Source organism: Alligator sinensis, unplaced genomic scaffold (genome assembly GCF_000455745.1).
Source record: "Alligator sinensis unplaced genomic scaffold, ASM45574v1 scaffold243_1, whole genome shotgun sequence".
In the NCBI taxonomy this organism is placed as follows: Eukaryota; Metazoa; Chordata; order Crocodylia; family Alligatoridae; genus Alligator; species Alligator sinensis.
In genome coordinates this window covers 5,129,126-5,147,251 of record NW_005841841.1, presented here as the reverse complement: position 1 = coordinate 5,147,251, position 18,126 = coordinate 5,129,126, and the positions used below count along the sequence as shown (strand labels likewise).

The following is an 18,126-nucleotide window of genomic DNA, read 5'->3' as shown; positions in this document are numbered from 1 at the left end:
TCTCAGCCTTGTCTTGTGAAGGCTGAAGAGATCTACATCCCTCGGTCTCTCCTCGTAGGGCCTTGCCAGTGGCCCTCCTCTGAACCCTCTCAAGATTCTCCACATCCCTCTACAAGTGTGGCCCCCAAAACTGGATGCAGTACTCCAACTGCAGCTTAACTAGTGCCACATAGAGGGGAAGCATCACCTCCCTGGACCAGTTCATCATGCACCTGTTAATGGATGATAAAGTGTGGTTAGCCTTGTTGATCACTTTGTCACATTGACAACTCATGTTCATCTTGGAGTCAATTATGACTCCAAGATCCCTTTCTGCTGCTGTGCTGCTGAGAAGGTCATCCCCCAGCCTGTAAGTGTGTTGGTGGTTCTTTTTGTCCAGGTGCAGCATTTTGCACTTATCTTTGTTGAACTGCATCCTATTTCATTCTGCCCATTTTCCCATGAATCACTTCAGCTTTTGATATATTTGTAATGACCAATATTATTTTAAATTGTTTAATTTTTGTGACAAATAATTAGAAAATATGTATTATTGAGATTTAAAGATATATATGTCTTTAAAGAATACATAGATATATATGCATATACATATATAGATGTGTGTGTGTGTGTGTGTGTGTGTGTGTGTATTCATAGATTCTTAGACTGTAAGGCTGAAAAGGACCTTGAAAGATCATCGGGTGCAGCCCCCTGCACCAAGCAGGAAAGATAACTGGAGGTCAGGTGACCCCAGCCATGTGACTGTCTAGTCTCCTCTTGAAGGTTTCCAGGGTAGGTGATTGCACCATATACATATACACACATATATACACATACATCTTTAAATCTCAAGAACATTTATATTTAATAATTTTTTCTTAACTGAAAAAGAAGTCCTACCTGGTAGAGCAATGAGGAAAAATTACATTTCAATGTATTATTTGTACATGTGTTTCACAATAGGTGTTAGAAATCTGAGTTTATGTAATATTTTTTCTTAAATATTTCTTCCTAAGTTATTTCTGGTATTTGATTTTCCTTACTGTATATTTTGTTCAGCTTGTACTAAAATATCCCTTAAAAATACATTAACATTTCTTTATAGGATATAGGTCTTTATATAAGGTAATACCCCAATCATCTGAAAATTTATTAATGGAAAAACCTTTATTTTTGCTGAGTTTAATGGTGTTATTTACATGTTTAAACCATGCTCAGTTTGCAGGTAGAACCCCAAATTCTATCCAAGAATAAACTGTACAAAATGTCAATGAAACTACAAGGATTTTGTGTAACCCTCTCTATAAAAATGGCACTGTAAAAAATTATAAAACCAAAATATGTAATATCATTATAATTAAATTTTACAGACTTACCTAACTTTGCCAACAGATACTTTAACTAACTTTAAAAGGTTCATATTTCAGAGTTTCATTTGGCAAAGTATTTTATTTATTCATGTGACTTCTCCTTACTTATCCACAGAATTCTCTCCAGTTCACAGAGGTTAATCACATGAGTAACGGTTTGCATGATGTGGGATAGGACACAGAACAGCATTACTGGAAGTTGAGACTTAATGGAGAGATCAGTGATGAGGACAGCAAGATAAATAGAGAGATAACAGCTTCAAAGGAGGGAACTGCTAAGGGTCCTTGCTGAACAGAACATCCCAAACAAAATAAAATCAAGGATAGGAAAAAGAAATGAAGGAAACAAAATAAGAGAGACCTGAAAGAGGTCTGGTCACATTTTCCATTTTAACATATGTTTACAGCTTTATATCATAAAATAAACTCATTATATATCACATATAATACATGCATGTTTTTAATACATGGATTAGGAAAAATTCCATTTTTCCTAGCTGTTTACTGGGCACTTATTTCTTTCATGATTTTTGCTCATGGTTTCCCATGTGGGTGTTTAGCAGACAAACGAATTCATCTGCCAGTGAAGAACCTCAAACACCATATACATATACTTACTTGCAAAACAATAAAAATTCTCATCTGAACAAAAAATAAACTTCAAGTCCAGTGAATATGAAAAAATGCTTCTCACAAGCATGTGTTGTACTTAATGGAGCAAATCCTCTCCAGTGCACACCTTTATTATACATAGGGAAGAGAGAATTGCCATTCTGGAACAGACCAAGTGTCCATGTAATCGTGCCTTAAATAGTTGCTAAAGCCAGATGCTACAGGTAGAAGAGCATAAAATCTTTATCTTATAGATAATAGTGCAATGAGAGGACATTTATTTTGACCTCTGAAACCTGATGACAGATGGCCTTTGCAATTTTATCCCATCAAAGTAAAACTCGAAAGGATATTTTTACTAATATGTCTAATCCCTGTCATAAATGTGTAAGTACACATACACATTTTGTTAAGTAACACGTGCAGCTTCTACAGAAAATTATCAAATCTTCGCAGGCAAAAATTATTAAGTGAAAACACTTAAGCAGTAAAATGTCTGGATTTATGGCAATGTGCTTACTTATTCTACTTCAACTCAATTCATGTATCTATTTATCAATAATTGGACAAGTATAATCTTTCTCCCATTTTCCAAAAACATTCTTAACTTCAGTCCTTGTGTTATGTTAGCAAATTATCTAATTATATAGTTGACACAGACTATGGCAATAACAGTATGAAAATGATCCCAAATTGTGGGTGATAAGTACTTTTGAAAACATGACCCAAAAAACTTGCCCATTTTGAGATTTAGAATTAAGAATTATGTTCTGGAAGGGGCAGGACAAGTACGTCACCACTCTATTTACCCTTGAAGAGGTCAACCTCTTGCATGGTAAAATAGATCTTGTCATGCAAGCTCTACAGGACAGAATCTCCACATAGTGCGCACACATATGCTGAGCAAAAGTGAGCACCAATGCAGAAAATGTATAAAGCAGACCCATGTGGAATATCCAGGTACACTATAGTGTGGCTATACTGTAACTTGATATTAAATTCACCAGATTTAAAGGGTAGTTTAAAAATAAAAATCTCTAACTACTTTAACCCCACTTAAATAACTCTTCCACAAAGATAATTTTATCTATATTATGTATTTTTTAAAATATTATGTGTGACAATTCCAACTATATCAATTCAACCTTTATTTCTATTAGACCTATGTATTTATATAAAACTCTGCTCCAGTTCTATAATGCATACTACTTTGTATGCTTTATACCATACAGTGAAACCAATTATCCAATTAAGCAAACTATGACATACTTACTTTCCAAGCTCGCATGCTATTTCAGGTAAAGTAGTTGACAATGGTTCTTCAACAATCAGTTTCAGCATGTACCAAAACTCCCCAACCGCCTCTGACAGGAATATGACACTAAAGACAGGTACAAAATCAAGTTCTGTGTGAGATGGCTTTTGACAAAGGAGAGACTTATAAAAGCAGAAATTAGAGTTCAAGGGAAAAAAAATGTTCAACACAGTGAACCATTTTAGTAGCTATCAGTTTTCCACCAGGAATTCCTTACAACTTCATAGACATGGCTGTGTCTAGATATGCCTATCACAAATGAATAGTGATTGTATAAATACAAATCCATGAACTATAAATTTGTTTCATCTCCCTTCCTTCTTACATATGAAAACTGCCACTTTTCAAAAGTCGGAGGGAAAAACTAGAAAGCATCTTTAATCTTACCTTACAGGAGAAACGTTAAGTTAATTTAATTTGTCACAGAAGTTTAACACTAATTCATTTTAAAAGGGGGGAAAAAACCTTTTAAAAATTAAGTGATATACACAGAGGAATACATATGAACCTGACAAATGGATATATTTCAGTGATGTAGCCACTATACCACAATCAAATCTTATCAAAATTGAAAGTATTCCTTGCTAAGTGAGATATTTACATTAGTGTATTTTTCTGGCACACATCATAACATATTGCATTCTTGTTACAGACTTGTCATTTTGTGGCCAGGAGAGGCACAAACATAAATCAGAAAGACCGTAAACATTTTAAAACATTTCAACATAGATAAAAACACAGGGTGTAATTCTAGTCACTTCCTGGTCAGCTACCTTTGGGTATGTACAGATGTTACAGTTAAATCGACTTAACCAGAGTTAGGTTAATCTAAATGTGCAGTTGTACTGGTATGCAGTGGGTTTAAATCACCTAAAAAATGGTGTACCCAATTTACATTAGTTCACCTGAGTACTAACTTAGATTGAGATTCGGTTCACCTAATATAAGAAAGGGTTAACCCAAGCTTGCAAATGCCCATACAAATAGCAGCCAGCCCAGCCACTCACTCCCCCACCTGCCCCTCCCACCACCTCAATTTACTCATGCCAGGCTTCCTGCACCACAACCAGGAGCAGCAAACAGCGGCAAAAGTTGCTCCCAGCAGCGGCAAACTGCTGCACACATGACAAAAGCAAGCTGCCTAGACCTCAACTGGGTGCACCAAATGTTTGTTCACACCCTATGAAATTCCATTTTTTCCTAGCTGTTTACTGGGCATTTCTGGCACTTACACATCCAGAGGATGCATACTCTTAGGTATATGAACTAACTACATACATGTCCAGACAAGGCGGTATGGAGAACCTCCTCTATCTTTTCCCCTAAATAGGTGAGTGGCTAGGACACTCTGGTAGAAAGCCAGAGGACCTCAGTTCTAGGCCCCTCTCAACTAGCGGGTGCTTGAACCTCCTGGTCTCATGCTCTCCAGAACACCACTAACTGCCACAGCACAAATCATCTAATCTCTTCTCTGGTGCTCCTTTGGAAGCTTTCCCCGAGGCCAGCCACAATAAGGTGATCTATGGGATATATGTGGGGCCAGAAGGAAGCAAATGAGAGGCATGTGGGTGAGGTGAGGTGGCTTCTGGCCTGGAAAGGAGGGGGTCCAGGGTTCTGTTTGGAGCAGAAGCTTCCCCTCTTGCTCTGCCCTCCATCTTTTTTTGCCAGTAAGTGGCTCAACTTCAAAAGAAGTACTACAGAAGGAAGTGAATAATGGCTGACCTCTGGTGTGGTGCGTAGAGTGCTGTGATAACAACAGAGAAGTCCTGGTTGACATATGAGGGCAAAGAGGGACATACACCCACATATATTTTTTGACTCCTGAGGCTAGTTTGATAGTCATAGCTTTGACTGACTTCATTCTAAGATGTTCAAAGCTGCTACTCATCCACAAAGGCACTCACATATGATCTATGATAACTACTACCCACATTCAGTCTACATAACTACATAGTTACATATAGTTGTCCTGTCCACATGTCCATAAACAAAATTCCCCTGGGCATATATGTGCCAAAAATACCTTACAGAGGACCTAAACATGGCTGCAAAAGAACAGACCGTCTTCCACTGTGTAAACCTCAGTTCTGCTAATCATCACCTTCTCTCTAAACACAGATACTAATTTTTATTCATATGTCACTGGCACTATGAGCCAGCCTATCTATTCTGGTCTTTTAATCCCATATAAAAGAACATGGATGCATCTGGTCTTGATAATGTCTGTCTGAAGTTTCAGCCTGTAGGGGCTGTTTGCCAATGATGCAACTTAAAACAGACCTTGAATTGTTCCAGGATGTATAGGCAAAGAGTTGCATTACAACCAGGGTAGTATAAAGATATAAATCAATTTTACTTCTTTGTAGAGGTCCCCCTGTAGTACAAACTGTAAGTTAGCTGAAGTCAGGATCCAGCTAATTGGTATGTCATGTCAAAACAGTGGTGCTCAGCCTTTTTTCTTGTCAGGCTGGATGGGATTGTCCAGTGGCCCTGAACCAACATCTGGAGAGGGCTCAGCGGCATCCCATCCAGCCACACAGAGGGAGCTGGAAGGGGAGGGGGCAGCCTGGCCCAATCCAGCCTAGCAGGGGAAACAGGGCATGGCCTGGCCTTGATCCAGCTCCACAGAAAGGGGACACAGCCTGGCCCCAAAGCAGCCATGTGGGCCAGCCTCAATTCAGCTGAGTTGGGGGAAAAGGGGCATGGCCTGGCTTCAATCCAGCCATGCAGGGTGAGGGGTCATGGCCCAGTGCAAACCCAGCCATATGTAGGAGGGGGGGTCATGGCCCAACCCTGATTCAGCATGGCCTAGGGAAGGGGTCATGGCCTGCCTTGAGTCTGCTGGGCAGGGGGAAGGGACATGGCCCAGCCCCAACTGACCACATGGAAAGGGACCATGGCCTAGCCCAGATCTGGCTGTGTTGACAGAGGGAGCATGGGAATTTGGCAGCAGAAGAACATGGCCGCTGCTTCCCTGGTGCCAAATTTCCCAACACATGGGGAGCCCCACTGGCCAGATGAGATGCCTCCACAAGCTGTATTTGGCCTGCAGGCTGGAGGTTGAGCATCCCTGGGTTAAAGAAACACTTATTTAATGATACTTGGCAGTATTTGGGTTTTTGTTTTTTTGGGGGGGGGGTTGGGGGGGGTGGAATTATAAGAACAATTTGAACTACTGCTTTAAAAATAAACAGAACTATTCATTTTGGTGATGCAAACCCTAGGTTTTCTTCACAGACCTGGTTCCTTCCTCCCCAGTCATATTATTTTGGCCCAGTTATAATCAATAAGGAACCTAGTTGGAAATAAGGAACCTAGTCAGACCACAGATGGAATACTGAGTGCAATTTTGGGCGCCACACTTCAAGAGGGATGTGGATAACCTGGAGAGGGTCCAGAGAAGGGCCACTCGTATGGTTAAGGGCTTGCAGGCCAAGCCCTATGAGGAGAGACTGGGGCACCTGGACCTCTTCAGCCTCCACAAGAAAAGGTTGAGAGGCGACCTTGTGGCTGCCTATAAGTTCATCATGGGGGCACAGAAGGGAATTGGTGAGGCTCTACTCACCAAGGCACCCCTGGGGGTCACAAGAAATAATGGCCATAAGCTAGCAAAGAGCAGATTTAGACTGGACATTAGGAGGAACTTCTTCACAGTTAGAGTGGCCAAAATCTGGAACGGGTTCCCAAGGGAGGTGGTGCTCTCCCCTACCCTGTGGGACTTCAAAAGGAGGTTAGATGGGCATCTGGCTGGGGTCATCTGAACCCAGCTCTCTTTCCTGCCTATGCAGGGGGTCGGACCTGCTTATGCAGGGGGTCAGACTCGATGATCTATTGAGGTCCCTTCCGACCCTAGCATCTATGAATCTAGTTCTCAATAAGTATTTCTGCCAAATAATGCCTAATTAACAGTGTCCTAGCTAAAATTCTTACAACTGTAATGTTCAGTAGCCTGCTTTAACTAGTCCAAATGAGCACTACAGTCAATGATAGCAACTTTGAAACTAACACCAAAAGGCCATCAGTCTTATTCTAATTATCATACTGCACAGACTCTTTTAGATTTTTAGTGTGATGAAACATCTTTAATTTAAATCCTCTTCATTTTCATTATGCAGATCATTCCTAATTAATGGAGAATACTGAAGCTAGCTCAATTTCCATCTAGTATGTTAAAGGTTCTTCACCTGTTTTTAGTGGAGTTATTTTAGCTTAGTTCCCCTTCTTCAAAAACTTGGCACTGGGTCACTCCCTTCATGGTGAGCTAAAGAATGGCAAAATTAACTATTCATTTGAAAAGTCTGTTCTGAGGTGGAATTTCTAATATCAAAATCATATCATGAGAAACTGTAGACATAATTCTAGTGATAGCTATTCATCTGTCAATTAAGGAAAGTGGTAGGCTTGGATAAAATATATGTTTGAAGTCTAAGTGACTTTATGGGATCAAGGAGTGATGCTTCATAATATTTAGTCAGTGTTAATAGTTTGCATCTTACCTTCCATCTGAAGTGCCAATTACAGCTGGTGAATACTTCATTTCATAGAGAATAGTTTCGTTTGGCTTAAGAACAAGAGCTGTTTCTCCACTAAGTGCAGCATCCGTTAACACCACGTTTAACTGGAGACTTTCATCCGTAGGATTAGTGATAGGAATTTCAATTTTAGTAGTGTTCTAAAAGCATAAAGAGAGTGAATAATTGACTTTTCAATGTCAACAGTTTGTTAAAGATGATGTAACATTGACACTACTGAATGGCACATAGGTTACAACTTAATAAATAGATTAAAGCACAGTCGTTAAAATAGAGTACTTTCAGCAAGACCCAATTTACAAGAGGTAGCTAGTCATAACTTACTTCTTATTACAATTAGTAATCAGGAAACCTCAGTCTCTCTGGCCATTTCCCCATATTAACAGGCTATACAGCAGAGATAGGCAAATCACGGCCTATTGGCCAGATCCCCCACAAAGAGATTCCATCTGGCCTGCTGTGGGTTCATTGGCCCCATCCAGCCCAGGCATGAGGGGCAGCTCGGTCCATGGTGCATGAGGACATCCCACTGCCCCTGGGGTGCACGGTGGGGCAGGGATGTTGCAGCAACCAGACTTGGCTTCCTGGAAGCCCCTATAGCAGCAGCTCACTCTGCCTGGCTGCCACTGCCAGTGTCAATGCTGATGTTACCGCTGCAAGACCTGCTGCCCGATGACCCCAGCTTGTGCTTCCTGCACCCACCACTGGGGGCACTGAACAGAGGGGGCAGGTGGGATTTCCATAGAAACTGGCCCAGGATCATCGCAGGCAAGGTACACTAGGCTAGATAGAGGTGGATAGGATGAAACTGCAGGTGAGGAGTGGATTGTGGCTCTGACCTGGGTCCTGGCCCCATGCTGTCACCACTCCATGATCCCAGCCCCTGCCTGTCCATCCCATTCCCGGATGTCAATCCCCATCTGCCTACAGCCCCATCCCATATGCTCAGCTGAGTACACTCTGCCTGTGGGCCTCCAGTCTCCATGGAGACCCTGCCCATCCTCCCGCCCATGCTATCCGATGCCCCCAGTGGTGGGTTAGGGGGCAGACTGGCCCAGGGTTGGGTAAGATCAACTGACCCCTGCCACCACCACCACCCTACCTCATTGGCTGGGTCAGCACCCTTCCCCTGGCCTACAATAGCTTATCAAAATTTTTCAAGTGGCCCTCCAGCCCAAATAATTACCCACCCCTACTATATAGCCTAAAGCATGTGGCACATCATAAGCACTAGCAAAACAAAATAAGGCATTGTTTCCCAAACTGTGGAGCAAAAAACATTCCTAAAGGGGATATACCAGGGCAGGTAGAAGGAGGGGAATCAGCAGCAATTTGAGGTGAGAAATGGAAGCAGAAAGTGGCAACATATCACTAGCAGAGAAAGCACAAGGGCATATCAGTGGTAGCAATCAGCAACAATTGGAGACAGGGGGAATCAGTGGCAACTGATGGCAAGAGGAATCACTGATGGGGGATGTCTTGGGACATAGCTGTCTTAATTCAGCCGGACGCCAAGTGAGGGGGAAGCATGTGGCCAGGCATGGAGCAGGGAGGTATGGACAGAGCACAGGTGGGTGGGGACGGAGCACCACTGCCTCCCAGGAGCAGGGCCAAGGCAGGGTGGTGGAGATCATCAGGCTGGGGTGAGGGCAGCGGCACCCCTCTGCAGGGCAGGGTTGCTCACCAGGCTGGTGTGTGGTGGTGGCTGCCACTGTATGCAAACTTCCCCACCCCACAGAGGGGCGCAGCTGCCCTCTCCCCACCCTGCCCTGGCCCTGCTCCTGGGAGGTGGCAGCGCTTCATCCCCTTCCACCCATGCGTACCCCCCACAGTACATGTACCGCCGGTTGGCAACCCCTGATCTATAACATAGCTACAACATAGGGAGAGGAAGAATATTGCATAAAATAGCTGTTTCCATCTTGGGCTACTTTTAGAGCAGTGTAATTATGCACTACCCTTTATTTGGGGGTCACTTCAAAAGACACAATAGAGTGCACAGTAATTTTGGTTCCATCTGCCCTAACTGAAAGGTTTATTTTTGTGAACTATAGAATATTTTATTCAAGAAAATTCACTCTTTGCAAATCAGCATGAATCCATATCATGTATTACACACATTTTCCCAAATTAATATTTTCTAGTATGGTACACACATAATACACACGCCCCTGCTTTTGTCTCTGTCCTTTCACATCCAAACACTTTCAATGTACAGCACACACATTTTGCATGTAAGACAATTTGGATCTCGTGATAGACTTTGACCAAGGCCTTTAAATGGAACTTTGTCTTTTGCTTCTGAGGTACACTAATTAGTATCACAATTGTGATACTCACAATTTGAAATGAGACAAAAATAAATATCTAAGGAATTTAACAATAAAGAGTAAAAAGTTCAACCTAAAATATTTTATATTCCACACACAGCTGTCTGGCCCTAGTTTCATTTTGGCTGCTATTTAGCAAACTCCTTTGCATTTAGAGAAAACTGCTATAGGGAGTGAACATACATAAAACACATTTAATGTTCTACAGATGGTTGGGTTATGCCAACAATTTAAATCATTCAAGTGCCTTGCATCAGTACGATGCAATTTAAATTTGCAATAAAATATTTTAAAGGTCAAATTAATAGTTTTTACTGGTGTAAACAAATTTCTAAATCTATTTACCATTTTATTGCTAAAGGCTTCATAAATGAGACCCTCTAAAGCACCTGTATGTTGTGCTTAAGGAATGCTTTTAGGGTAAAGAGGGAAATTTCTGAGGTCTGTTTAAAAAGAAGTTACCAAAGATTTTTGAAAACCCTTTATTCACAACCTTATTTATTACATGTTTCTGGAAACTAACATCTTAAGTCTATTTTTCATTAATGACCTTCCTCTATGGTGGACATAGATAATTTACACATTTGCTGTTGTGCAGCAACAGTCACAACAGCAATCAAACAGATACCAAAGTATTTTCGTGTATTATAAATATAGAGAAGGGGTGCGCAACCTCCGTCCCATGGGCAAACGCAGCTGATGGAGCCTTGGTTTCCAGACCACAAGTCTCACCTCGGGTTGGGAAATTTGGTGGCAGGGGAACAGTGTCCATTAATACAGCCACGCTCCCTGTCCCACAAAACTCACAAACCACAAGCCCTGCATGGCCTGTTGGAGTCGGGCTGTGGCCCCTTCCTACTGCACGGAGCTGGGTCATGCCCCCCTCCTCCTCCTCTAGATCAGGGCCAGGCCACACCCCCTCCCTCCACATTTTTTAGTACACTTGAACTTTTGCACACAGCCCATAGCACATAGGTAGAAGTAACACTAGTAAAAGTCAAAAGATTTCCACCTGCTCTGAGGGAGGTGCTTCTCAAACAGATCCAGGACATCACTTACCAGAGGAGACATAAAAGAACCAAGGCAAAAATAATTCCCATGCAATTTAACAATAGAGTATTTACAGTGTTCATTTGAAATCAGGCAGAAGGCTGGGTAGTGTGGCATCTTACAGACTAACTGTTTCAGAGGCATAAGCTTTTATAGTGACCACCTTCTTTTGCCTACAACAGCTTATGAATCTCTGAAGCAGTTAGTCTGTAAGGTGCCATCCTGCCCTGCCTTCAAGTTTACAGTAGTTTAATTAGAGTCACACATTGGGGAAGATTCCTATTTCACCTTTTTGTGTTTAAGTCTAGGGACAGAAGTTAGACATAAACCAGTTTAAGTGGTCAGAAAAGAAGTTCAGTGCACATAAACCACTTTCAAAGGACACAGACAGAAGTGACAATTTTTACCAGATCTGGCCATGGAAAGCAGTTTATAGCTGTGACCAAACACAAATGCATGGCTGTAAACAGCGTCAAAAATGTCTGACAGGTAAAAATCTGATCCCTCGTTGCATGCAGGATCAGATGAAGACACTGCATAACAGAGTGTCTTCTGTAACTTCTGTCTGCGCTGTCTCCCAGCCTCAATCTGTTTTCAGAATCAGAAGGTGGGGGAAGTGAAGGGAGTGGAGGAAGTTTGGTCTGGGAGTTTTTTTCAGCCCCTGCTAGCAGATGCCGTGGATGTATTGGAGACCCTCCCCGCCCCAAGGTGGGGAGACTCCCTTACACCTACCCCACCCTCCAGCACTGGCTGGGAAACCTGTAGAAGGAGCTCCCTCTGCTCCTTTTTCCCCACTTCCATTCTGAAACAGGGACAGGCTGGGAGGGGTGGAGAGGGGGGGTGGGCATTGCTAGGGGGAACTGGCTGCTGGCTGGCAGCTAGCAGCAAGATTCCCCTGCCTCCTGGAGCCAACAATGAACTTCTGTTTGTTCCAGATCACTGTAATTCAGAATGTTTCCTACAAAGTATTCTCAGTTACATGGGGAGGTGCACTTCTGTCTGCACCCAAAATGGCCAAAACTGGTTTAAGATAACCCTGAGTGGATGTAGTATCAGATTTGACTGATTCAAGTCAAACCAGTTAATGGAACTTCTGTCCCAGATCCCTTCCTTGTTCAAGTTAAATCACAGTCCCCCGGCATCCCAGGATGCTTTGCAGCCCTGGGCTGTGCTGCCTGCTCCAGCAGAACAGGGTCTGCCCCACCTCTCTGCTTCTAGCCAGAATACTAGCACTCCTCTGGCTGGCTGAGGAGAAAGTGGTGGTGGGGAAAAACCCACTCCTCTAGTCCAGCACTGGACCCCCAGCTGGGTTCAGCCTGGTGCAGGGGGTGGAGGGTGAGGGGAAAGGGGGCTTGGCTCCACCGCAGGAGCCCAGAGCAGGGCTGGAATCTCCCAGCCATGCTCTCCAACTCAGTCTCCAGCCTGGCTGGGGCAGGGGTCAGGTTGCAGGAAGCCCACACTGGAACTGGGCTCTGCCCCCAAAAGCTGGGAGCCAGGAGCTGGCTGGAGTCCACCAGCCAAACCCTTCTCAGTCTCTGGCCTGGCGGGGGGGGAGGGAGGGGGAGAGAAGCCTGCACTGGGGCCTTGCTCCACCCCTAGGATCCAGGAGCATGGCTGGAGTATCCCAGCTACACCCCATTCACTCTCTGGCTCATCTGAGGGGAGGCAAGGAAAGCCAGCATCAGGTCTTGGTTCCACCCTCCCTCTCCCGCCAGAACCAGGAGTGTGGCTGGAGCTCCCAGCCCAGATCCTGATATGAAGGAAGGGGGTGTGGCCCAGCCCCATGGAGGGGAAGGGGCACAGCCCTGCTTTGATGGGCCATGTCGGGCTTTGGGTTTATGAGTTTGGCAGGGCAGGGAGGGTGGCCATATTAATGGCTACTGCTCCCCCACTGCTAAATTTCCTGACCCAGGGGGAGCCCCTCGGGCTGGATGCCAATGCTCTGTGGGCCACATCTGGCCCACAGGCCAGAGGTTGAGCACACCTGAGCTAGACTCTTGGGCTAAGAGGTGTAAGGAACCACCTCCTCCTCCCCTTGCTTCTCTTTACTTCCGAGAGGAATGCATGTACCTTGGCAATCTTATTCCACCACAGGTCAAAACAGAATCCAAACTGTAAGCACCTTGCTACACATTCAAATTAAAGCTAGATAAAAACTAGCTGAGGAGTTGTTACACATTTTCAAGCACTAACTCTATAGCTGGTTGTGACTTTTTATAGCTGAATAGCATTTTTATTGTGTGATAATTACTTTGCTAGTCTCAATTTACTGCACAATTGAGCAGTTATTTGCATAATATAAGTAATGTGTAGCAGGGACCTAAATACCCAAAGCTGCAGTTACATGAGTACCTCAAGGCTAAGGGCTGCCTAAGGACTTAGGCTTTAGCCCTTGATGATCACTTTAGTTTTGCAAAAACTTTGAAAGAAGGCAGGAGACAAAGGAAACTTCAGGAAAGTAGAGGAAGCATGAGAAGAAAGTGGGAATGGAAAAGTAGTCTTGATACTGTACAAACAAAACTTGCTACACTGTTGCTGTTAAACAGCTTCATTGTCTCCTAGGTACCAAATCACCTTTATTTCCAAGGGTGTAGTACCTACAGTAATTACCTGTAGCAATTGAGATTCTGCCCATTCCAGGTCATAAATAAATAAGTATAAATGCATATAAAGAGTAAAATCCAGGTGCTGTAGAACTTCATTGAAGTAAAGTTCCTAGACATTTAAACCTCTTTTAGAACAGTATTTCTGAAGTCTTAATTCTAATCAAAAAACTCCTTAAAAATGTATCTATACCAATAACCAATATCTAGGCATACGCAGGGTATTATGCTGCCTATATTCAACTATACAATACATGGCACTCTCTTCGTTAACATGAAAAGTGATATTATATAGTACTTGCTGGAAATAATTTTCCTGATATTTGGCATAGAAAAGATGTTCTATATACTCATCCCCATTCTGAAACTCTCCACTTTTGAGGGAGCAGACTTCAAAGATCTGCAATGGTATAAAAGCTAATACGCTGAAAACTGTTGCTACCAATTTGTTATTGAACCTCAAATAAAAACAAAGTTACCTATAAAAAGAAGGTTTAGAAAACACTCCGCTTTCTCTAAGCTAGTTCATCTTTAATGAAACACTGTAGTTCACAGAAAGTACTGAAAGACTTTGTTTCCTCCTACACCAACAACTAACTTTTCTCACAATTAGGCTACTTCTTTATATTACAGAAATTTCAGAGAACAGGACAATTAAAGGGTCTCTCCGTTGCTCTCTAACTGAAATACATAAAATGGAGATTAAATAGCTAATGGTGGAAATTGTAGTTTGAGTCAAAACAATTTAAGTTATTTTCCTACTTATGACCTCTTTTCAAATTAACTGGAGATTTTAAAAAGTGATCAAGAGCAAAATCTGGTAGTTGTATCACAGCCAAAGATAAATAAGACAAAATAGTGAAAGCTATTATGGCGATGATATTAATTAAGCCAGGCTATATTACAATTTAACCTTATTTCAGTCTAATGCTAATGTTAAAAATGACTTTTGCCACACTGAAAGCATTGTCTGCTGAAGTTTGAACCCAAGGCCACCCCTGGTATCATGCAGAAGGAGTATTAGATTTAGTATGTCTGCCTGAGTGTGCTAAAGATCCCAATTTACATTTGTTCTGTCAATAGCATTTTAGGAGACACTGATGATCTTTTATTTTCACCAACTGATACATGAGCTCCTAGGATCCACCTCCTAGACATCATCCTCACAGGTCACCTTGTTGTACAGACAGATGAAAAATACAAAATGGAGATTAGACTGCCAATGGTGGAAACTGTAGTTTGAGTCAGATCAATAGAGGCATCTACAATCTCCTGCTCAATAGAACTATTTTAGGTGATTGACATGTTAGCAAGTCCTGGTCATCTCTGCTCAGAAACAGCCAGATCATTTTCACAGTACACAATTTCTTATCTGCCTCATGGACTAGATCAAATTCAATGCAGTAGATCAGTACACAATGTTCCCTGTCATGTTTTTGACATTCATAGTAGCAGATCAGTACACCATCTTTCGTAAAACTCTTTGACATTTCAGAAAGAAGAATTTCATTCATAGATTTTGCTGAGGAACTTCATTCAGCAAAAACAACACATCAGACACCTGTTTAATATCTGTTTTTGTTTCATATTGTTGATTACTCCCTGTGAGAAAACAGGGTGTGAACTTATCACAATGATATGTTAACAGTAAGGTGCACACCCAAAGTCAATACTATACTATCAAGAATCTTAACTCAAAAATGAATCCTGCTCATCTGAAATTATGATTCATCTTGAAGAGAAACTAATGAGCCATCATTTGAGAATGGTTTTGGATCCTCAACCGTTTCTGGGCTGTTGTGTAATTTTAGTGGCCAAAAGTACCCTTTTTTTCCTTCAGCAGCAACTAGCTAAAGGAATGCAACCATTTCTCTGAGATATATGCTTGACATTTATAAACAGTACTAGAAAAATGCCTGTCATGAATGATGGGGTGGGGGGGAGGGTAGAGAGGGGCCAGAGACCCACGTTTGGCCCCAGGCCCTCCACCTGCCACTCTGGGTCCAGCCCTGCTCTTGCCCCCCGCCGCGGCTCCAGGCCCTACCCCACTCCCCTCCCTGGTCCTGCCCTGCTCCCCCACCTCCCGCACATGTTCTGGGTCATGTCCCACTCCCCTTGCCACTCTGGGGCCAGCCCCACTCCACTCCCCCTCCCCGCTGCTCCATTTGTAGGGTTGCGTGGGGGCTGGCACAAGGAGCAGCCATGCCATGGGGAGCGCTCGCTGGCTGTGTTGTACAGGGAGCGGCCCCAGGGTGTGGTGCAGGGCATCCAAGTTGGCATGGTGCATGGCCGTGTGGGGGTGGGTGGCATGTGCCATACCATGGGAACTGGCCACAGCAGGGGGAGCACCCACTGGCTGCAGCCATGTAACATGGGGAGTGGTCCTGGGGTATGGCATAAGGTGTGCGGGGAGTGTGGTACACGACTGCAGGGCACGGCCCAGGGAGTGGCTGTGGCATGGGGGCACAGGGAACACCCACCAACTGTGGCCGCATGGTGTGGGCATTAGCCCTGGGGTGTGACACGGGGCATGCAAGGGATGTGGTGCTCGGCCAAAGGGCATGGAGTGTGAAGTGGCCATGGTGTGGGGAGTGGCCACAGGCTATGCCCACATGGCATGGGGAGTGGCCCTGGGATGTGGCACAGGGTGCATGAGGGGGGCATGGTGCATGTCTGCTCCAGGGCATGTGGCGTGCAACAGCAGGGCAGGGCACAGGAAGAGGCCATGGCACAGGGACGCAGGGAATGCCCACCGGCTGCAGTGGTGTGGGAGGGCAATGGCCCCAGAGTGTTGTGTGGGGCATGTGGGAGGTATGGTGTGTGGCCATGGGCATGACACGGGGAGTGTCCCTGACACAGGGAGCATCCACAGGCTGCGCCTGCGTAGGGCGGGGAGTGGCCCCAGGGTGTGGCATGGGGCATGTGGGGGACCTCCCCACCCCGTGGGTTTGCAAAAGTCGGGCGTTTGCCCACAAAAATTAAAGTAATTAAATCACCAGTGTTGGCTTTTCCTCAGCCACGCCACTAGCACATTCCCATGCTTGCCCCACTATTGGCTCCGCCTGGTTACTCTCGGTCATTCCAGTAACAGGGTTATAGTGTCACCCTGTTACAGTAGCTTAATCAATGTTATTGTAATTGCTTTTGTTTGTAACATGTACTTCAAAGTAGCTTGTGTTGTAGTTGACTTCTGGGTGTGGGTTCATCAGGACTACATGCACATTGTCGTCATATATTTTTTTTACTCTGCTTTCCTTTTTTTCTAAGCAAAGTGCAGCATGCTCCTTGGGTTCGTGCCTTGGAATGTGCCTTCCCAGATGGGCAGTACTGGTCCCAGACAAGACTGAACTTCACTCTGGTTCCCCAACTTGATAGATATTTATTTATGTATTCTTTAAATACATCATTGTATTTAAAGAATTTTCTCACAAAATTTTGTTGATTTCTCCCTGTGATTTATTATCAATCATTAGAATAAATTACAATAATGCTGTAAACAAAAGAGAACGGTGCAGCCAAGCTGTCTATTTCAGAATCTAAACAACTGTGATTATGACTACTAATGTGGTGGCAAAGATGTTTGAGAAGTAGTGACTGATATATCACACAGAAGAGGAATATAGCATTGCTGCAGGCTGCCTTCCCATCGGAGGACTGGAAAAGGGCCAATGTGGTCCCCATTTTCAAGAAGGGGAGGAAGGAGGACCCGGGCAACTATAGGCCAGTCAGTCTCACCTCCATCCTTGGCAAAGTCTTTGAAAAAATTATCAAGGCTCACATTTGTGAGAGCCCGGCAGGACAAATTATGCTGAGGGGAAACCAGCACGGGTTCATGGCAGGCAGATCGTGCCTGACCAATCTAGTCTCTTTTTATGACCAGGTTATGAAACGCCTGGACACAGGAGGAGGTGTGGATGTCGTATACTTAGACTTCAGGAAGGCCTTCGATACGGTATCCCACCCCATACTGGTGAACAAGTTACGAGGCTGTGACTTGGATGACTACACAGTCCGGTGGGTGGCGAATTGGCTGGAGGGTCGCACCCAGAGAGTCGTGGTGGATGGGTCGGTATCGACCCGGAAGGGTGTGGGCAGTGGGGTCCCGCAGGGCTCGGTCCTTGGACCGATACTCTTCAATGTCTTCATCAGCGACTTGGACGAGGGAGTGAAATGTACTCTGTCCAAGTCACTGATGAAGACATTAAAGAGTATCGGTCCAAGGACCGAACCCTGCGGGACCCCACTGCCCACACCCTTCCAGGTCAAAACCAACCCATCCACGATGACTCTCTGGGTGTGACCCTCCATCCAATTTGCCACCCACCGGACTGTGTA

At 44.0% G+C, this 18,126-nt stretch overlaps 1 protein-coding gene across 1 annotated transcript in view; it reads right to left on the bottom strand.

Annotated features, from left to right (window-relative positions):
- Positions 1–18,126, bottom strand: part of CFAP47 (cilia and flagella associated protein 47) — a 757,346-nt gene that overhangs the window by 202,992 nt on the left and 536,228 nt on the right. Inside the window, exons 52-53 of the mRNA XM_014520638.2 lie at positions 7,773–7,948; positions 3,235–3,342 (exon numbers count right to left, since the gene is read on the bottom strand). Of these exons, the coding sequence (XP_014376124.2) occupies positions 3,235–3,342; positions 7,773–7,948 (284 nt within the window). The remainder of the gene's footprint in view (positions 1–3,234; positions 3,343–7,772; positions 7,949–18,126) is intronic.